The 21,729-nt window shown below is 43.5% G+C and overlaps 1 protein-coding gene and 1 long non-coding RNA gene across 7 annotated transcripts in view; one reads left to right on the forward strand and one right to left on the reverse strand.

The window, feature by feature from the left end:
- Nucleotides 1-10,102, forward strand: part of TAGAP (T cell activation RhoGTPase activating protein) — a 45,423-nt gene extending 35,321 nt beyond the window's left edge. For 4 of the 6 annotated variants that reach the window (XM_064413448.1, XM_064413445.1, XM_064413449.1 and 1 more), the window contains 10 exons: nt 1,673-1,714; nt 2,136-2,220; nt 2,330-2,383; nt 2,967-3,033; nt 4,487-4,659; nt 5,675-5,836; nt 6,286-6,395; nt 6,957-7,152; nt 7,659-7,776; nt 7,957-10,102. In XM_064413448.1, coding sequence (XP_064269518.1) covers nt 2,194-2,220; nt 2,330-2,383; nt 2,967-3,033; nt 4,487-4,659; nt 5,675-5,836; nt 6,286-6,395; nt 6,957-7,152; nt 7,659-7,776; nt 7,957-9,134 — 2,085 coding nt within the window. In that variant the 5' untranslated portion in view covers nt 1,673-1,714; nt 2,136-2,193 and the 3' untranslated portion in view covers nt 9,135-10,102. Of the gene's footprint in view, nt 1-1,508; nt 1,715-2,135; nt 2,221-2,329; nt 2,384-2,966; nt 3,034-4,486; nt 4,660-5,674; nt 5,837-6,285; nt 6,396-6,956; nt 7,153-7,658; nt 7,777-7,956 lie in introns of those variants that run through there. The other 2 variants (XM_064413446.1, XM_064413447.1) reach the window with 2 other exon arrangements.
- LOC135296740 (uncharacterized) overlaps nt 1-21,729 on the reverse strand; it is a 22,281-nt gene continuing 552 nt past the window's right edge. Inside the window, exons 2-4 of the long non-coding RNA XR_010358752.1 lie at nt 14,156-14,249; nt 8,293-8,466; nt 1-3,462 (exon numbers count right to left, since the gene is read on the reverse strand). This is a non-coding gene — a long non-coding RNA (uncharacterized LOC135296740). The remainder of the gene's footprint in view (nt 3,463-8,292; nt 8,467-14,155; nt 14,250-21,729) is intronic.

The following is a 21,729-nucleotide window of genomic DNA, read 5'->3' on the forward strand; positions in this document are numbered from 1 at the left end:
ATCTCACTGAAACTATCAGCAGTGGTGCTGCAGCTGCCAAGGAGTCCCAAAAGAAATTCTCAGGAAAAAGTGATGTAGAATGACAATACTTCTGCAAGCATGTACAGCAGCTCATGGAATTTAGTTGGGAAATTAAAAATGTCATGGGACTGATAACTAACAAAAAAATCAGCTAGAGCAGTGGTAAATGCACAGGTCTGAAGACTAATTGACTGAAATTGCTGTAAGTTTCAGCCCTAAACAAGTCACTAGACCAGTGCCACTACAGTAGCATGGAAATGATGGGCCTCAGGAGGACTTAAAAGGTGACCTTCAGCAACTCCTCCCAAAAAAACAGAGCAAGTCTCCATTTGCTCTTCTGGATACATCTCTATCGAACCAAAAGTGAATTTTGTGCTTTGGATTTCTGCCAGAGTCAAACAGAGATCACCTTCCTGTCCCTTTTCTGTTCTGCATGAAACAGGGCCAGTGCTACACTGGCCGGGTCTGATGTGGTTACACAAAGAACAGCTTTGAAGGTGAATTCAGCAGCAGATGTAACCATTACTTGCATCTGCAAGCGCTAAGACAGCCCCATCCTCTGCACATGTGAAACACAGCATCTACAAGAGAAGCAGCAGAAAGGCCACATTTTCACAAGTATGCTTTCCACCTAAATCCACTGCTGAAGAATTCCCAATCCTGACTTTCAGCCTTAACTCCTCCTTTTCACAAGATCAGCAGTCTGGCAGGCAGAACAGGGTTGTAATTTGCCTCAGTCAATAAATCAATAGAAATAATATCATATATTTAACATCAAATCTTAATGAATTTTCATAATGGCCTGGTAGAGTGAGTGCTGTATTCATGATATGCCCACGTTGGGGGGCAGTCACCAACAGAATGATAGAGGTCAAGCAGAGGTAGATTTTCCCTAGATTTTTTTAATCTCTTTGTTTGAATCAAATTTTAATATGTGCACACAAATATGTCTTATTAAGATTTATTTTAAACAAGACTTTTAAATTATGTACTCTCATACATTACTAAATTACTACATTACACCACTTTGTCTATAGATGTCCAGTACCTAGATTCTCAAGAACTACTTAGTACTGACAAAATGTGTGCCTACATCTGCTTGTAGACAGTAAACTGTTGCAATTAGCTTTTAAAAAATTATAAAGAAACATTTCTCTGAATCTTGTCTATTCCACCGCCCCGTTGTTTTCACTGTTCTTAGTGTAGCTTGATCTGGCAGTGCGTTCTTAAACTGCCAAATCTAATATCTCTGAGCAAAGGACAGACTGTACCCACTGCCCTTTAATGGTAAAGAGAAGCTGCCTACACTGCAGCCCCCTCTGCACATCTCACCTCATGCTGGTGATGATAGCTGGAACCTTTACCTGGCAAGTGTCTCATCTTTTCCATCCATAACAGCTACCAGAGTTTCTTTTTTTTCTTTAACGGGGGGGAAAACCCAAAAAAGTATCTCCTCTAAAAGGAAAGAGGAAGCCAGAAATTTGGTAGTGTCTTGGTCCTGCCCCATGATGCTTCTTCCTGCCTGTGAATTTCCACCTGCCCCTTCTGCATATATAAGGCAGCACACGTGGTATGCACTGTTTAGTCGTCTGCCTCTGTCCAAAGGATTAGTAGCAGTGGGGAGTGATGCTGTTTCTCCTTTACTCTGCAGTTCACGGGAGGTGAAGGAGCTCTGGCTGGATTCGCTTCTTGGGTAAGTACTGCCTTTGAAAAAATCTGTGGCATCATGGTTGAAATCAGTGGAGAGCTTCAGATGCAGCTGCACAGAGATGTACAAAAAAGTACATGGGGAAGAGGTGCACCCACTAAGCACAGCTCATGGGCAGAGCTGACAGAGTTGCTGAGCCTCGGGTGTGCAGATTAATAACCATACATAGCTGTCACCACTTGCTCACTTTTTGCATGGATTAAAAATGGAAAGCTGCTTTTATTTTGTTTGAATTAGGAGGCAGATAGGGCAGCAGGGCTGAATGCCCTTCCAGAGAAGGGCTTTATAATTGTGTGGGAGATCTTGCTGGTTCAGGATCATACACGCTAGATTGGCTTGCAGAGGACAAAGCCAAGAAGGGGGCAGTTTTACAAGACTCTTTGTCCATTCCCTGTTCAACAAACAGGCAAACAAAAGGACTGAAGGAAACCAGACTGTCCAGAGCTCCTCCAATCAAACTCCTAATGAAAGTGTTAAGCAGCTGTAATACTGTGAGTATCTTAATTATTTCAGCTCTGTCAGCATAGTGACTTTGAAAAGCTCTGATTCCTAAACCATAGGATCCAATTACTCACGCAGTGTCTTTGTTTTCTTGCCTAGTCAAAGACGCTAAATGCTGGGAATATGGAGAGTCTGATTGAGTGCCAGACAGAGGTAAGCAGCCCTTACATTTTCCTGGATCCTTCTTGGGTACTGGTGTGAGATACCTTAGCAAAGTAGGGGTGACTCCTCCAGTAGCTGCTGGCTGACCACCCTCATCCAGGAGCGGGCAGAGCTCTTCAAACGCAGCTCTGTGCTCTGAGCAGAGGGAGCAGGGCATTGCTGTGGGCAGTCTGTGCATTCCCCTGGCTCACCAGGAGCTTTGCTCAGGGATCTTGAAGGTTTCAAAGCCATCGAGGCTCCCCAGAGGAGTTTGGAAGGAAATTTCCAGTGCTGGAGAGGACACAAAAAAGGAGGCTGTGTTCTGCTATGGCTTCTCTGGATCAAAAGCGCAGCTTGAAAGAGCGGAGGGTTGTGACCTGCTGGCACGACTGGGGTGTCTGGCTGCAGAGTTTAACACAGACCCCTTTACCAGGCAGTGAGGCAGTGTCAGTCCTGGGCTGAGGCACCTCTTTAGCAGGTGTTGGGCTTGTCTGGTTATTCCCCAGAGCCTCCCCAGATTTCTGAGGAGCTGCAGCAAGTTGCTGGTGGCTCTCACTACTGTGGCAGCTCTGTAACCCTAACATGCTTTTTGCAGGCTGATGCCAAGAAATGTCCCCTGTCAGTCCCAGCAGATACTGAAGACAGACTTTGCCTCTCAAACGGTGAGTTTCAAAAACAAACTGAGGAACTGCCTTCTTATATAATGCTTGCAAGCTGGCACTTGTGCAAAACCACCCGAAACTGCCTGCTCCCCCTCCTGGAGAGCAAGCCACAGTTCCCATCCAGGAGAGGGCTTAAGCTCTGGAGAGCCACTCATTTGCAAGTTACTTCTTTTCTATATGCTCAGTGGCAGAGGTGACAGTGCTGAGTGCCAGAGGTCTTGTATTCCCGTTCCTGGTCCCTAGAGCCAGGTTTCATTGTGTTCCCTGGTAGCAATGGGAAGTAAATGTGTTTCTTTCTCACTCAAGCATCGCCTTTGAGGTGTGGCACTGCAAGTGAGTACTGTACCAGATGTTGCACACCAGAAAAAATGAACCCTCTTGGCAGCAGGACTAGTACTTGTTTTTTCTCACCATGCAAAACCTCAGCAGCTGTAAACAACCCAGAGCAGACCATAAACAAAGCAGAGTCAGATTTGGAGCAGACAATCATATCAGACCAGTTTTCAGGAGTATCAGAAGCTAATATTTTAAACTACACTATAATGTTAGGTGACTTTCTCAAATTTTTTTAACCCCTACCTACCAAGACGTTATGCTAAGTCACAAAGAGAGGTCCCGAGAATTTCTCATCTGGGTAAGACAACTTCACTTCGAAATAGAAGGCATGACATTTATTGCAAATTTGCAGAAGGCAAATCCTTTAGAAATCTTTCTTGCAAAAGGCTCCTTCTCTTACTGTTTGTCAAAGGGGAAAAAAAGACCCACCCCACTGCAATACAATTATCCTCTTCAAATTCCTGGCCCTCCTCTTTATGAAGCAGATGCAAAACCCATGCTAAGATATTTCTAACCATGAAGCCAGTGAGCGCTTACTCTGATGCTCCCATCCTCTGGAGCAGATATCATGTTCCACTGGCTAGGAGACAAGCACTAGCTCTAGAGCATTGTCATTAGAGCTGGCTCCAAAGCTGGCAGAGCTGGAGCCATATGTTTTCATTTCAGGCTGTGAAAGAGGTCAAAAACTAGGAGCCCCTACTTCTACTCTTGCCCTAAGGCAGGGGCACAACCTGACCATGTAGTGAAAATTGTTGTCATTGCCAGCTGCCTAAGTGGTATATCTGCCTCAGAGTTATCAGAGAAACTACTGCAATATCAAAAATCTCTACAAATGTTGTTATATCTGTACCTTGTATGTTCCCACTCTCTAAGAAGAAACAGTGACTAGAATCTAAAAAACACCCAACCCAAAACAGGAAAGGTGGTGGCCTTAGGGGTATGGCCACAGTTTTACTGTTTAGGCAGTTGTTTCCCTAGTAACCACTTAGTTGTCTCTCAGTTTCTCCCATTTTGGTTTGTTTCAACATACATCTCTGCACTGCACAGAGATGAAAGACCACGCAGTTTTTTTTGTTTTTAATTTTAAATTAATCTTTTGTTTCCCTTTTACTTGCAGCAGATGGAACAAAGAAAAGAAAGAAGGTGATATCGCAGTCATTTACTCTGAGACAAAGCCTTACCAAAAGAAATTCCTCAGGACAGCTAGATTTGGGTACCAAAATCACTCTGTTTGGCCATCCTCTGGCACTTATCTGTGGGGAAGATGACACGCTGCCCCAGCCAGTCCAGGTAAGGAGGCACAGTTATAGTGGAACTGTTTACAAAGGCCTGGAGTGTCAGGACAAGAGGGAAATGGCTTCAAACTGACAGAGAGCAGGGTTAGATTGGACATTGGGAAGAAATTCTTGGCTGTGAGGGTAATGAGGTCACCCAGAGAAGCTGTGTCTGCCCCATCCCTAGAAGTGTTCCAGGCCAGGTTGGATGGGACTTGGAGCAACCAGGTCTAGTGGAAGGTGTTCCTGCCTATGGCAGGGGGTTGGAATTAGATGATCTTTTAAGCCCCTTTCAGCCCAAACCATTCTATGATTCTGTGATACCTCTGACTTAAGTGTGAGGCAGGATACCCAGTACTTCTGCTGTATCATCCAGGAGATGATTCTGGTGTTTCCCAACACACATGCCCTTGATAAGCTCAGGGCCCATCCCTGATGTCGGAGGCCAACTTTCACTGGAAGCAATTTGGAGTGAAAGAATGAAAGATCTGCTTCTTAATATAATAATATCTGATTTTAAATAAGTAATTTAAATGAATCTTTCAGCAGCATAAACTTCCAAGGATTTCTGTATTCCCATGAAAAACAAGTGTTTAGCTATGGACTGTCACAAAAAAAAAAAAACAAAACAAAACAATAACTTCTGAATAAAAATGGTCTTGTAACAGTTCTTCCATTGAATTGGCTTTCCCAATAGACATGCATTTGTCTCTACTAAGTAATATTTGCCTGGCTTGTGAGAGAGGGGATGTGAACTAAGATTGAAGCTATCCCTTGCTTCCTTCTAGAAACAAGCAAGGATGGCTCCACTGAAGTTAGTGGAATTCATCAGTTCAAAAAGAAGGTGGATTAAGGGAAAATCAAGACTACTTCCCACATAATGTACTTGGAGCAAGAACTAGATACAGAACTAATCAGAGTACAGTGTACCTCCAGACAATTTTTCTTCTATTTCTATAGAAATGTTCACCTGCTAACTTCCTTCATCCAAGTAACCGTTCTTCCATTCCTGTCTGATTTTTTCCCTGCAGGATCTCCTGGCCATATTATATATGAAAGGACCTTCTACTGAAGGGATATTCAGAAAAACTGCCAATGAGAAAGCACGAAAGGAATTGAAGGAGGACCTAAACAAAGGCGGGAATGTTGATCTGAAAAGCAAATCTGTGCACCTGCTGGCAGTGGTTTTGAAGGTGAGTAATTCTGAACTGTACTGGTGGGAGGACATTGCTCATATGCACAGGACCCATCCAGTGCTCCGAGCTGATCTAGGTGGGACTCTTGGCTAAGCCCAGAACTAAGCCAGACTGAATTCTTCAAGCTTAGGAAAGTTTGGCCTTTTCTACCTGGTTGTCAGTCCTACTTGTTAGGCTGCTGATTTCCTGAGGAAACTCACGTTGTCCTCTTGCCCAGCATGCTCCCAGGGAGCAATAGTGAGATTTGTGAGTGAAGGAAAAGCAACTGAAAGCTGGATCCTGTTACTACACTAGTGCAAGTGCATTTGTGCATTGCACTGCTCTGTCAGTGCTGATGGTCAGGTAGCTCAAGTCAACCTGCCTCTTAGAGAGCCCAGGTGACAGTAATACTCTCTCTGTGCTCAGGGAGAGTGTCAAAATTTCATCTAAATCTCTTGGCCTTGCAGGACTTTCTCCGAAATATTCCCTCCAAACTCCTATCAACTGACCTCTATGAGAAATGGATGCAAGCTCTAGAGAAGCCAAGCAAGGAAGAAAAAATTGAAGAATTGAAAGCGTAAGTTTTTTAACCAGGAAATTTTGCAACCACTGCCAATGTAATGGAGTGGCTGGTAGAGGCCAACAGTGTCTTTTGAAATCAAGAGTCTCATTTAAAAGCCTGTCCTTTGTATCAGCTTGCTGTTGCTCCATGGGGTTTGCTTTAGAGGGCTTCAGCAGCAGCACTTCCTGAAATTACTTCAGATTGCTTTATGAAACCACCAATGCAGGAACAGGGCAGAGGCTGCAGTGCCTCAGCTAACATGGTCACAGTGCTGTGGGACAGGCACTGACATGGAGCCTTCACAGCCGCTGGGGGTGAAGTTGGGCACATGGAGACCACCACTGTGTTTTGGTCGTCAGGAACAGTAGGTGTGGGGGCTGACTGGGAGTGCTTAAAACCCCACAGCACAACCACACTCAGCTGCAGATGGGGATTTCTGAAATATACAGAGAGCACACACATGCCCCTTTCTGGAGGAAGTGGTGTCACTCTAAGTTTAATTGAGACTTGCTCAAACTGAGAAGCAGAGGTCACCGCACCATCAACTAACGTGACATTTTGTTTGTGCTCACGCAGGGTGGCTGACAAGCTGCCGAGACCAAACCTCGTCTTGCTCAAGCTCTTGCTCTCTCTGCTCCACCACATCAGCCAGAATGCCCAGACCAACAGGATGGACTCCAGCAACCTGGCCATCTGCATTGGCCCAAATATGCTGAGCCCAGGGACGGAGAGCGCGCTCCCGCTGGAAGTGCAGAAGGAGATGAACGACAAGGTGCGCTGAACTCTCCGAGCAGCCGCTCCCTCTGGGGCAGTTCAGAGCCATCCATAGGGATCCATGCCACTGCCATTGCAGCAGCTGAACAGAACAGCACCCCTGGGCCTTGGAGGTGCCCCTCAGCTCAGGTGTCCCTCAGCCTGCCATGGCATGGCATGGGCCAGGCTGGCCCTCACCTCGCCTCCTCTGAGCAAAAGCAGCAGCTGCCCTGCAGCCCCTAAAGTCACAGCACAGCTCCTGCAGACTTTGCATGTGGAGGGCAAGGGGCACCCGTGGCCATTGTCACCCCTGGGCCCTCGGGCAGCAAGGCCAAAGCTGTGGCTGATGGTGTTTTGTCTGTATTGTCTGCAGCATCAGGCCTTATCCCCCATGGTAGATTCAGCCTTGGACTTTAAGGCAGAATCCTCCCTGTTCTGTGCTGTCCTTCCTACAAAGACAGCAGGCAGGGTCAGGAAAGAATCTTCAATATGTCTTGACTGAAATGGGCTGTTTTCTGTGTGCAGGTGACAGTGTTGGTGGAGTTCCTCATAAACAATTGCTTGGAAATATTTGAGGAGGACATTGCCTTCCCTGCCTGTGCCTTGGCTGAGGAGTCACCAGAGCACACAGACAGCTCCACAGGTATGAGAAGAGAGTGGGGATGTCACCAACTGGGCCAAATTATTGAATTTGATATGTGACTATATCTGTGAAAACACAGAGGGTTCAAGACTGTTGAAGCCCTCTTCTGAACTCTCTCTGTGTAGTTCTCTTTCATCCTCAGCTGGTCAATGAAAACTAATGTCTGCTTTCTCCCTGCAGAACAACTCTGTGCAGGTCATCAGAATGACTCTGCCTATGACAGCCCAGATCCTGAAGCAGAAGGCAGCCCCTGTACCTCTGAGATGGAGCAGGCCAAAGGGAGGAGTGCTACTGTGAGCAGAAAATATCCAACAAATATCTCTGCCCCTTCCCTGACTAATTTCAGAAATGACATCAGCACAATGGACAGGAGGTACTCAGAGTCAGACCTGTCCTTCCAGAACTGCCTTGATGACACAATAAGGAAACAAAGACTAAACAAAAGTGAGGACAATTTTCCAGTTCAGCAGAAACTGCTATGGATGGAGGCACTGGAGGAACGTCTTGCAGGCTTACCTTCACAATTGTCAGCTGACTCTCTACCAAAAACATCCTCCAGTTGCTCCCTGGAGAGTTCTGATGGCTCAGTTTTCACCAGCTCCCCAGTAGTTTCACCCTCTAGTCCTAAAAAAACCTTTTTAAATAGGCCTCAGTCCTTTTCCGTCAAGGCCACTGAAGACTGCAGTACACCTAGCAGAGAGATCAAAAAACATTCCATGTCATTCTCTTTTGCAAACCGCAGGAAAACACTAATAAAAACCCAAAGTTGGGGGTCTGGAAAACCCATGTTTTTTCAGAGGGACAGTTTCACAAAGAAAGAAGATCACTTCTCCTGCAGAATTGTCCAGGAGGGCAGCCATAATGATGACAAACCACTGCCTGTGGACTATCAGCAAAGGCCCCGTCTCAGGTCAGTTGATGAAGTGTTCAGAGAGGTAGACCAGAAAAACCCTAGAAGACCACCCTCTTATGAAGAGGCGGTTAAAAACTGCCTGGCCACTACAGTTCCCTCCCAAAATGTCACGGTTCAGACTCTGAGATTAGCAGCATCAAACCAGGATGTTTTGCTGCCTCATCCCTGCAGCCACAGTGCACAGGACACAGCATATATGGATCTGAGGGATCTACGCAGGGCCAGAGTTTCTGCAACAAAGGATTCTGACATGGAAACTGAAACCTTCAGCATCTCTGTAGGAGTAAACTCCCGTGTGAATTTACCCGTGACCCCAGGAGTCTACCGGATGAGAGCCATGTCTGAGTCCTGTCAAAAGAACAAACTTGAATATGTGGCTCAGAGGTGCAGCCAGCCGGTTTTTGAGGTAGAGCAGATCCAGTATGCTAAGGAGTCCTACGTTTAAAAAGCCTGTCCTTCCTCTTTGCACTGTACAAAGTAAATATTGTAAAAATAGATATCTTGCTAATCATTTGTAGGATTTTACATTCAAGAGACAAAGAATAAGCTAGCTCTGCATGAACTTTTTTTCTGAAGTGTCAGTCATCTTGACATGTCACATCCTTTCACCACAAGTGTTGTTGGTGGTGAAGATCTGTGTATCATTATGTAAAAATGTAAATTAGTATGTTGTACATTACCTGTTGTGTGTGAAGAGTAGTTAGAAGATGATAAACAGTGTTGTGTTTGTTTTCCTTAAATGACAATTAAGGTTGGCAGGTCCAAAACCTGTCTCACCTTCTTTATGTTTTCTGTATAGTCACAGACCCTGTACCATTTTTTGTGTGTGTATGTGTGCCAGGCTGATGCAGTGCTTTGCTGATTTTCTGCATTAAATGTGGGCTGGCAGTTACCTTAATGGGTGAAGAGCTATTCTGCCATCTAGGTCACTTCAACACTCTTCCATAAACCCCCTGTATGTGCTGCCGTTCCATCTTCCTGCTTGCTGGTGATACAAATGATCTGACCACTAAGCAGCATAGTGTTGTACACTGAGCCTGGGGTTAGAGCCCTATGAGGTCATTATGGGAAAGTATGAAGTAACCCTCATGTGTCCTGAGGTGCTTTTAGACTAAATAAACTGGACAGGCAAAGAAAGGAAAAGCAAGAAAGGAAAAGTAAGAAAGAAAGCAGGAAAGAAAAAAGAAACAAAAATGCCTACAAGGAAATATTTTGGATTCCAGCTTTAAATAGTTATAGTTAATTTAAAATTAAAAAGACAAAAAAGAAAATAGTAGATGGTGTTCTTATAAACTTGTAAAAATGACTGGAAGTGCAATGTGCTTTTATGGGTCAGTATAGCCTTAAACCAGAAGCAGGGAGACATTTTTCTCCTGTGTAACTTCACTACAATAAAACATTTTTCTGCATGAATGCTTAAGTGTCCATTGTTTGGTTTTAAAATATCCAGGCCCTACTTGTACTGTACCTACTTTTCTACAGGTACTGCAGGTCTGCTTGAATGATGTAGCATACTGAGTAGCAGGAAGCAAAGTAAATGGCCAGCAGTATCACTGCTCTTGTTGTCAGAGGCTGCAGGCTACAAATCCCTCTCTGACAGGAAAACAACCTATACTACCACATAACAGCAGCTAAGTTGCAAAGAGCTGATGCTGCTCCAAAAGTGAAACACATTAAAAATTGTACCCATCTTCTCAGGAATCATGTTTTCCAGGTGTAGATATTCCCAGGACACAGAGAAAAGGGAAGGTAGGTGCCTGACCTGATAGAAGTAATGATGAGAAGAACCATATTGGTAAGCTTCAACTAGAGAAAACACTTCTGTCAGCCACCCAAACTGGGGCACTCTGCTTCCAAGCAATCTGAATGAGAGGGCTCTGATGCAAAAGGTGTTTACCTCCTCTAGAATCTGCATCTCCTGAGTCACAGAACCAGTGAGGCTTGAGATCATCCTGTCCGACCCCACTGCCCAAGCAGGGTCAGATAAAACAGGTTGCCCAGGATTGTGACCAGACAGTTTTTGAATATTTCCACAGATGGAGGCTCTGCAACATCTCTGGGCAATCTATTCCTGTGTTTGACCAGACTCACAGAGAAAAAGTGTCTCCTTGCATTCATATGGAATTTTATTGTATTTCAATTTGTGCCTATTGCCTCTTGTTCTGTGTTAAGTGGAATTATATTTTTCCTGTGTAAAAAACACAGGCATCTTACCTACGTGACACAACAAGTATGAAGAGATAGTTCATGTGCAGTGAAAAGTCTTAGAAGCCACAAAACAGAAAACACAAACCTTGAAATGTAATCAAACCCCAATACAGCTCCTTCTTTGTTAAGTGACTTATTCTTTTTTGACTGTGAGAAGACTTAGTCTCCCAAGATGATTCCTGCTCTGTAACCACACCAGCAAACCCAGGGTGAATAAGCACGGTCACTTCACCAGAGATGAGGAAAATCTCTCTTTAGGTCTAAGGTGTCCTAAGGCATATATGACAATCCCACTCAGAAAGTTTACCTGGGCTTAAATATTTAGTATAGATGAGTCTATATCTTCCAGCTCCTGGATAAGAAGGACCATTTGGAAAAGATCTCCTTCAATTGGTGAAGGAAAAAGAAGAGAGAGAAGCTCTATAAATTGTAAACCAAAAAGGGCTGAGGTGAAGGAGTTGTATAGAAAAGTGGCCTAGTCCCCCTCATCCTGCTCTTGCATTTCTTGAAGTCCAGGGAACACCATGATTAAAGAAAATCTGAATGCAAACAGACCCCAAAGTATACTTACCTCCTCAATGACAGATAACTTTTGACTTCCTTCATCCCTTGAGACTTAACTGTTTAGTCAGAGTTATTTTCACATCATATCTCTCCACAGAAGTGATTTTTCTTCTATACAGGCAGATAAGAGACCTCAAAAGACTAGATGACACAGGAAGTAGAGAACTTTGCTTTAGCACTTACTTATCTGCCTTTGGTTCAGAAAACCATTTCATCATGCTACCACTCCACCCTACCGCATCCCAGGATCCAGACCAACTATCTGGGACTCCAAGAGTAAGGTCTTTTAGCTCCTATATCCAACAAGTGGATTATCTATTTTACAAGTGCCATGCCAAAGCTGCCTTTGACTCCTCAGCCAGAAAGACCAAACATCCATTTACAAATGGGTCAGCTGGAGATGGATTTTGGTAGAAGAGTTGAATGATGGCAGTCAGCCTCCCACTCTTCACAAGTTTCTCCATCATCAGTATTGCACCACTTCCTTCATATACAGAATTTTTAAATTAAATTTCATTAAGACACTCCAAACGTGAATTTGGACGTAGGACTGGAAGAGCGAAAAAAGTAATATTAAAGCAGAAAATCCAAACCATTGCCTTGTAAGGCAATGCTGGAATTAATGCTGGTGATGCAGCTTGAATTCAGTCCCTTATGTTTGCATCCTACTGTTGTCTTCAAACACATGGTGCACTCTGTTCTTCCCCACAGGATGCACCTGCACTGGTAAGGAAAAAAGCTTGTGCAGCAAAGGAGAAATTTTTAATTCTGGCATTCCCCAGTACAGTTTGCCTAGCAGACATCCAGGTTTTGGACATGTAGCTATGTCTCATTTGCTAGGATTCGAAAGAACAAACAGAAGAACAAAGAAGATCCTCATGGAGTACCTCTTTCCAGGTTGTACACTAGGAAGTTGCAAACTTGTTCCCTGCCACTTGAATTAGGATGGCAACTTACAGAAAAGGGATGATGGTATCAATATCAACTCTATGTCCAAACATTAGTGACGATTGAGAGAAACAGTATGCCTGCAGGTTTCACAAACATTCAGACTGCAGGCATTCAAACACTCAGGTGCAGACTGCAGATATAGACATGTACATTTATTTATCTGTTAGAAAAGCTTATATTTACGTAAGCTTGTGCTTTATCTTCTGCACAGCCTGCAGAAAATGAGGCATAGGCTCTCTGTGTCTTATTTCTCTGGATTCCCGGGACTGAATTGAGTGCAGGTAGAACACAGTTGTCTGAAGTAAGGCGTCCCTTCAAGTCATTTGGATACCTTATGACCATAGGAATCTCCTAATGCATAAAAAATAGCTACAATTCCCGATACTTAGGTTGTAAAATCCTTTCCCAGTCTTTGTAACACAAGCTCAGATCCCCACCTCACACATAGATGATACATTTAGATACTATGAATGTAGGGCTCTATAATCTAGGGCTGACATTTTTACTGCCATCAGAGAAACAGTAACATTTGGGATTTTAGGCACCTTTGAAAGCAGCCTTCTTGAGCTTAAGCTCTCATGCTTATCCCCCACCCCAGAGTTTGGTGCTTTCTGCTCCATCCCCCCACAGAAAACTCTGACTCAGACCTTTATCTTTTCCATCCCTAGCCCTTATCTCTGCCTCATTTTCATTCCCTCTCCATTCCCAGCCACCATTCCTGACCTCATCCAGCTATTTCTGTTATAATTGAACAATCCCCAACCTTTGAGTTGCTCTCAAAATCCCAATTTAATTTCCTCTCCATCCCTCAAACCACTTCTCTGTCAGCTAGTTTCAGTTTACCCCTTCCAATTCTTACACATTTTCCTGTCTCACCTGCACTGATAGTTATTGCAATAAGCCCCATCAAAACTCATCTAGCCTCAGTCCCACCCACATGCCTCGCCTTGTTTTTGGCTCTGTAAATACAGAGAATCAGAATGAGAGAAGGAAAGTCCCAGTAAGCTACAAGAAAAAAACTACAGAATTCATAAAGTCCGGTGATGACCTCAATTCACAGCTGTAACCATGGAAAACCTCAGGATGAACTTTCCATGACCAGAGGTCCTTGAATTTTTGGGATTTCAGCAAGTGGTCTGCACATCTCTTGTTGTATGGAATATGGGCTGTCAGCTGTGATTGAAGGACATTTGGAACTAGGTTAAGGTGAAATAATGAGTCAAAATAAGCTGTTGCCCCTGTGCTTCATGAAACTAATGCACCAACTATGGTGTAAGGGATATTTTCAGTAATTTGCTCATGTTCTTTGAGAACAGGCATTATGAGTAATTTTTTTTCCTGCCTCTGTGTGGTATTCACATGCCCTCTGAACAGAGAAAAGCTGTGAGACAAGCAGAGAAGAAGAAAAACATAATTCTTATCTCTCTTGCTGTGCCTGTGTTGTGCTAGAGTAGAGTGCAAATGGAGATTGTTTACCCAAAGTGAGGATGTTTTGTTCCCTTGGCCTATCAGGGCCAAGAGTGTGTGTGTGTGTCAGACTGTCTGCTGACAGTCACGGAGCAGTCAGGAGATGGCTGCAGTTCTGTGCAGTTGTGAGCAAGGGTGAGTGCATGGCAGATTCAGCTTAGATGCAATGTATATGGTGTAGTATAATAAAGTGATTATTTAGCCTTCTGATGATGGAGTCAGATGCATAATTTTCTCTCCCTCCACAACGTCTGAGTCGCCTTTGATTTACAATACCTCTGCAAGCAAGGTCTTGAGGGAGAAGCCTTCTCATCTGATCTCTTCTCAGAGCTACTATCTGAAGGGCACTGACTTCTGGGAGCTGTGAAAACTAAAGAGATAATGAATTCACACCTGAGGAAGAACAACTTCTAGCCACTTAGCAATGATGCACAACAGAATTGTTACTGCCATGGTCACTTTCTGTGAGAGCTGCCTTAACATAACCCAAGAACCAGTGGTTCTGTTCTGGACACAGTCACAGAACAGAACCACTGCTCTATGTAAGATCTTTCTTCTGTATCTTCCCCCCATGATCGCTACCTGTGTGTCCCAGGCACAAGATGCCACACTGATGTAATATTTGCTGGTACAAACCCATGGTAAAAATGCTAGTGGATGGCATTACACCCACCTTGTGGTCCTCACTTTGTATTTCATATTTACCTCTTTACAACATGGACAGCTGGGTTTTCCTTTTGTGTGTGTGCATTTGGCTCTTCAGAGTTCCTTATACTATATGCAGCTTGATGAAATAGGATTTGAAATCTTTGGACATCATGTTACTGTTGGACAAGACTGCATACCCTGCATGGACAGGTAGTATTAGGGAATGTAGAGCATCCTGTTGATCACCCAGAACTCTGTTGTTTTTGAAACAAAACCACTCTGCAGGATGTGACTGTGGTCCACTTATAATAAAGCCAAGAATTTTGGATCTGTTTATTGGTGGTTTTTTTGTTTGTTTGTTTGTTTGGGGTTTTTTGTTTTTTTTTTTTCATCTTCAGTCTTTTGCTTAGAACTAGGTCTCTAATTTCTTCTAATACTAAAGCCAAAACAGATAGTTTGGGGATTCTGCTGGGGTTATGTATACTTTGATATTAAAAAGCTAATATTGATGTTAAAAGCTAATAATAAAATTACTGGTTCATAGCTCAGTTCCACACAGACAGCTTTTATGTATGGTTCCTTTTGTAATATTGCTATCAAATGTCTCTAATTACTGCATGAAGAAGTATCACAGCTGATAAAACCCCCATCTGTGTTGTTTTTTGTCTGGCAATAGGAGTTTTTATTTCTGTACTGACTGTTCTGGTTTTGGTGCTGATACATCACAGGAGACCAGCTGGTTTGCTGCAGCACTACACCAGGTTATTCCCAAGTTGTCTCATTCCTTGCTCATAAACTGCAAGTGACAATTTCAGCTTCCCATTGTACCCAGGGAGGTCTCCCAACCTGAGAAGAGAATATTACTTTTTACTACAGTGAGGCCACTTGGCTATCACAGGGGTGACCTCTGAACAAATAAGAACATGATGCTACTCTGGCAGCAGTCTGGCAGACCACAGTTAGTGTGACTATCATGTGTTTCCAGGAGGACAATTTCTGACTACAGGAAAAGGAAACCCAGCTTCGGTAGGCTTTCTGGTTACATTTTTCTCTGAATTTGTTAGCAGTCAGTCCTTATCACATGTGTCATCAGAACAGAGTGAAAACTTCAGAGGATCTTCTAAAAGCTAAAAATTCAGAAGTCAGAGCAATTTTTAAATAAAAAGTCTGACAATGAGAGAGAAAAATATCCATGGGAAAAGGGCAACCACTGTTGGAGAAGTGATGTAATCCTCATATGGACAGCTGACTATCATATAGGTAGCTGTCTGCAAGTCTCTGTGGATGCTAGGTAAAAAATTGCTTTTTCTGCCTCTCAGTTATTCAGAAATACTAATTATCTTATAATGTTTTTTTCTATAAATACATTGTTTTTATTGTTTTAATCAGTCTTTAGCATTGACTGTGATAAATACAACAATTTCAATCTCACTTTTGAGTGAAACCCATTCCAAGTTCTACCTATTCTTCTACAAAGGGAGAGGAAAACAGATTATTTTCTTTTTCTAACCTGAGGTGGCAGCACATAAGTCTGAACAAATGGTTCAAAAATTCTAAACACGGCTGACTATTGAGCTCTGCTTCCTCTACTAGGTAATAATATGAAAAGGTTTCTATGAAGGGTTTCACACTTTCTAAACAAAACATGCTCTTCAGCCAACAAGTCTATTTACAGAACTGATCCAACGGCTGCTCAAAACTCTTCCTTCCTACAACCCACAAACCTCCCACCAACTTCCTTGACAAATGCAACAGTTCATGTTCAAGCCCTGCACCTTCAGTATCCTACAGGTTATACTGAAAATTATAAAACTGTATTTGAAAAAAAAAAAAAAATCCAAGCAGTTTCCAAGTCAGGTGATCAGAGAAGATGCTCTTACAACACAGATTATGGATTTTTCTGTTTTTCCACATGCTTGCTGCACAGTCTTGGGCCATGCAAGTCTCTCCACCATAAAGATTTAGCAGATGCACCTGTGCAGCTGTGCCTGTGATTCACTTACCAGATTTCTTCAGCACAACTGGTGACCAGGTGAGAAGGCAACCACAGTGTCATTCAACAACTTTGCAGGGCTATACTCTGAAGTGTACCCACTGTTACACAATACAATACAGAGATGCACACCCATCTTGTGAGCTGCAGACACCAGAAGACATGGCACTTGAGAAGTCCTTGTGTGTGAGAAAGAGCAGAGCAGTCCTTATTTCTCCACAGGTCATCAGGAGGATGATTTCGAGATAAAGAACAGAGACTTGTAGTTAGGAAGTTCAACATCTGGGTCTGTTTTTTCCAAAAGGCCTCCTTCCCAGTGCAGTTTTTGGACTGTGCAGTTTATCTCAAATTATGCATGGGTGATACTGATCTGCCTCCCAGAGATGTTATAAAAGGAAATTTATATCAAGATGAAAAAACACCAAGACTAAAGTGAAGGAGCAACAGAAGCAGATCTGCCTTGTTTCTTACTCTGCAAGTTTAGTGCAGTTGTACAACTGCTCTCTATACAGGGAGATGCAAAATAAGGAGGCAGAGCTTCCTGAGGTGAAAAGATGGAGTGGGAGAGCCCTGTTCAATACAGGGAGAGGTAAGAAGGAGCTGGAGCAGGATAGCAGCACACAGTCTATTTGAGCTTAAATAGGAAGATCACCAACAATTGATTTTCCATTTGATAGTCTAATGAATGATAGTTTAAAATTCAGTGTGCTCCACTCTCTAAGGTGCTTTATCACCCTTTCAGAATTGCTTCTAGTCACTCTCTCTGAAAGCACATGGTGGCAAGAGTCAAGAATGCAGCCCGAAGAGCAGACACACTGAAAAACAAAGCTTGTAGGGAACATGGAGGAAAGGCAACCTAGGGAAAATGGCACTGAGAGTCAGAGGGTGAAGTGTAGAGGGAAACAGCATTGTAAATTTTGTCTGGAAACCATGATGAATAAGTTCTGTTTTTTCACTAGTGTTGAAGAAATTAAGGTCTTGAGAACCGAAACTTTCTAGTCCTGCCCAACCCACAAACTCAGAACTGGAGTCAAGAGGAAGCTGTGCTGCTACACAGAAAAGGAAGCTTAATAATTTGGGTTGAAGATATGAGTGATAGGATCTCCTTTCTTTTCTATTAATGTTTATGTATCATTATTAACAATGCTTATTAAAAAAATATTGATGTCACCAGCAGAACTCAAGTTTAGCTCTGGTATTTATTTTTCCTTCTGTGTCTCTGTCTTGGTTTGAAAAGACAGGAGTCTGTGAAGGAAGGCAAAAGCCTCCTGTGAAATGGAAAAGGTAAACCCCCTCCTTCCGAATTATCACAATTTCAGAATTAAAAGGGCTCTCAGGCAAAGATATGGGAATGGGAATAACAGTTTTTACTAGGAAGAAAAAAAACTAAATAACAATGTAATTTAGCACAAGCAAAAAACCACTGGCAGAGTGAGAAAAAACTGACACCCTGAGAAGTCAGGGTGTTGATAGTAGTCCAGCCAGATGGTGGCTGCTCCTCCTGGAGCGGCGATCTGCAGAAGGGTGTAGATCCGTTCTGAAAATGCGGCGAAGGAGCAGCTGGGCCTTGGTTCCTGATTCCTCTGGGAAATCCAGCGAAGAAGGCTGTCTGCGGTCTCAGAAATGCTTGTTTTATGGTGGCAGGGATGCTTGGCTCCTCCCTCTGGGCGGAGCATCTCCCAATGGGATGATGTAACTAATCTTACCAGCCACAGTGAGTAATTCAATAGCCCATTAGCAGGAGATTATCTTCCTGGCAGTGTCATTGTTCTTGAAAGAGATAAGAAAAACTGCCTAACCCCCAACAGATGGCAAAAATAGAATACATGCTTATTTTACAAGCCAGGACAGTCTCTCATCTGTCAAAACTCTCAGGTTGGCACAAGACAATTTTAAAAAGCTGAGTATCTCCCTGTTGGGACCAGGCCTGTTTATCTCTGATGCTCTGAGCCCAGCAGCAAAGACACCATCAGCAGGCTGGCATACACCAGTGATACAATACTGACACAGTATTTGCTAATTCTCTCTGATCACATCACTGCAGCAAGTTGAAACAGGTTTCAGAGTACTTCTATTAATTGCTCTCTCACAGCATCAGGAAAAACAGTACATATACACCTCACTTGGGCTCTGTGATTTTTTTCATCTCTGCAGTCACACTGATGGCTATCCATGTCTTTGCTTTGGATTTCCATCAGACATCTCAGGGCATTGATTACCAGTGGCATGATGATTTCTGGAATTTTCAAGGCTATTTCAAGCATCTCCATCCCTGGAGATTTTCAAAAATCTCCTGGCAGAAGAAGACCCTAACCCATCTGATCTATCTTTGAATTTGTCCTGGCTTAGGCAAGAGGGTTACACTAAAGACCTCCAGAGTCCTTTTCAGTCTAGATTGCTCTGTAATTCTTTGATGTCTACTTGAAAGCAATGGCATTTTGGCCTCAAGGGCGTAAGAATCACAGATTAAAATTCCATCTCAAGACCATAGAAAACCAAATCAAACCCAAATTTTATATAATTACACAGTTTTACACCAGGGAAGCATTCCTGTGATTTTATAAACAACCACGATCCTCCTCCAGACAGAAGACAATGCTCTCGCAAGGCATTATGCCCCTCTCTGTCCTTTTTGACAACTAAGCATTATGCCTAGATCCATAAACCTGCTTCCTTTCTTAATTATGAAATGCTTCAGAAAGTTAAGATGGTGGAAACTGGACTCAGCTAGTCTGCTCAGCATTGTGTAATGAACTGTGGCAGAAGGTCTCCCAATCTAGCAACATCCAAGCTGGGGCCCCAGGAAGCCCCAGGCTCTGCAGATCTGCAGATCCCTCATATTGTATTTCAAGGTGTCACTCACTAGTTACAGATACATCCCAAGTGCTGCAGGAAATAGTGGGTGTACATCTTCTGTTACTACACACTGACACCTTCACATTTGCTTTGCTTGTTTCACATCCAAAAAAAGAAAGCCAAGGGCATGCCATAAGGTATGGTAGAATGCCAGGAAATTCTTATGAAAACAAACAAAAAACCAAGTATGTTCAAGGCCTTTTAACAGACCCACAGCAAACCTGGAAGGTGATAAAGCCCTTGTTCTGCAGCTTGCAAGTCAGCTGAAAGCACTTCAAAAGACCTTTCTTAGCTGCCATATGGGAGATGGGCCGATTCATTCCTTGCTAGCTACGCCCATTTCTCAGGCAGTACCTCTGGCACTGTGATTGTGCAGGTCCAAAAAATCCTCCAAAGAATATGTGAAAAAACCATTGCTACTGTGAGATCCAGAAAGCAACTAATGGCAGGAATCTGATTGCAATCAGTGTGGTTTTAGATCCTGCCCTGCTCAGTCTTGTGATGACACAAAGTGTTCCAGAACTCACCAGGTATTTTTAGAAAAAAACAACCGAAAAACAAACAAACAAACAAACCCAAAAAACAAACAAACAAAAAACCAACGAAAAAAAAACCACCAACCAAACAAACAAACCCAAAACCAAAAATCCCGCCCCCCCCAAAAAACCAGAAAAACCCCAAAAAAACCCCAAAAACCCACAGCATAAAAGGGGGCAATAGAGAAAAGCTGTCTTTTTTTTTCCAGGCATGGCTTTGTCACTTATAAACCTGCAGAGACCTTTGCACTGAACTGGTAACTCAGGAGGTAGCAGTGTTTCACAGAGGTAAAGAAGAGAGTCACTGCCATTCTGCCATTCAACCAGTGAACACATCAGATGAATGAGAAATTCTCCCAAAAAAGTGAGACACCAGCTGGGGCCAGCTTAACAAAATGGACTTGTGATGCAACACCTTCATCTTCACAAGATTTGTGGTCAATAAGGAACAGGCAACTCCTCAGGAATCCTTACTGCAGTGGTTGCAGGCTGTCTTCTTGTTTTCCTATCCAGTCCATTCCAGCCAAATTTCTAGGACGCTCTGGACAGCTTTAGACTGACTTTTTTTTTTTTTAGGATATGCTGCAGCTGTTTTTCACATGAAGAGAAACACCAGATCTGTAAAAACCCTGGAAAGATCTACCCAGATTTCAAGTCCCACTCTAAAAGCAGTATAGCCGTATAGCCAACTATATAGGCAAACTTAAATTTTCAGAAAATATGTGTCAGGTCTCCAAAATCAAAGGATTGTATTGGTTCAGGTCAAATTTAAGGACTATAGTGCTCTGACTTGGCTGGACTGAGAACCCATTCCTTAACCATTCATTAACTTAACTGGGCTTGCCCAGACACAAGCAAATATTGAAGGACTGCCTCAATAGGGTTTTTTTTTTTCGTTTGTTTGTTGGTTTTTTTGAGTTTGTTTGTGGTTTTTTGTTGTTGTTGTTGTTGTTGTTGTTTGTTTGGGTGGTTTTTTTTCTTTTTCTTTTTTTTTCTGATTTTGTTTTTTTTTTTTTTTTTTTTTTTTCAGTTCAGGATAGGTTTCTTAAACTTGTTTTTCAAATAGTTTCTCCTGCTCCACAGCTTTCCCCATGCCTTTGAGGCTTCCTGTGAAGTACTCGGGCTGCAGTGGAGCATTAACATAACTGAGCTGAAATAAATAGAATTCAAGAGAAGAATTACATTTAAACCAAAGGTTTCAGAAACAAAGGGCATGGGCTATTTTATATGCTAAGTCTTGCTAAAAGAATCAAGGCATATCCCTACCCACACAGGTTAAAAAAAAAAAAAAAGGCTGTCACTGGATCAGTAACCCTTCAATGCTTTTATGTTTCTCTTAATGGAAATTTTTCACAGAGGCTGAAAACACGTGCTGGTGATTTGCCCTGTCGGGGAGCGCAGCTCACCACGGGCGGCACAGCATGGTGAGGACTCCCCTCATCTCCTCTCTGTCACCACAGCACACCTTTGCAGCACCCAAATCTCCAGCCGACGTGGAGATCACAAATTCGGGGTGCAGCTGTTCGAGCCGGTACCTCCAGGACAGCGGCACTGAACCCATCCAAGAGGGTTTCGCCACCCTCGCCAGCCCCTGCCCGCCGGTGCCAGCGCACCCGGCGTTCCCTGGGAGGCGGCGAGTGCCGGGGATCACCCGGCGGGAGGACGGTGACACCTCGCGGTCCGACGCCCTCACTGCCTCGGCCGGGGCGGGCGCGCTGTGGGCTACGGCGGTGCTTTCCCGGCCCGGCCCGGCCCGAGGCTTGGGCTCCGTGAGGGGGAGGGCCCCCACAGCAAAGGGAAGGCTCCGGAGAGCCGAC

This window comes from Passer domesticus, chromosome 3 (assembly GCF_036417665.1).
Source record: "Passer domesticus isolate bPasDom1 chromosome 3, bPasDom1.hap1, whole genome shotgun sequence".
Taxonomy (NCBI): domain Eukaryota; kingdom Metazoa; phylum Chordata; class Aves; order Passeriformes; family Passeridae; genus Passer; species Passer domesticus.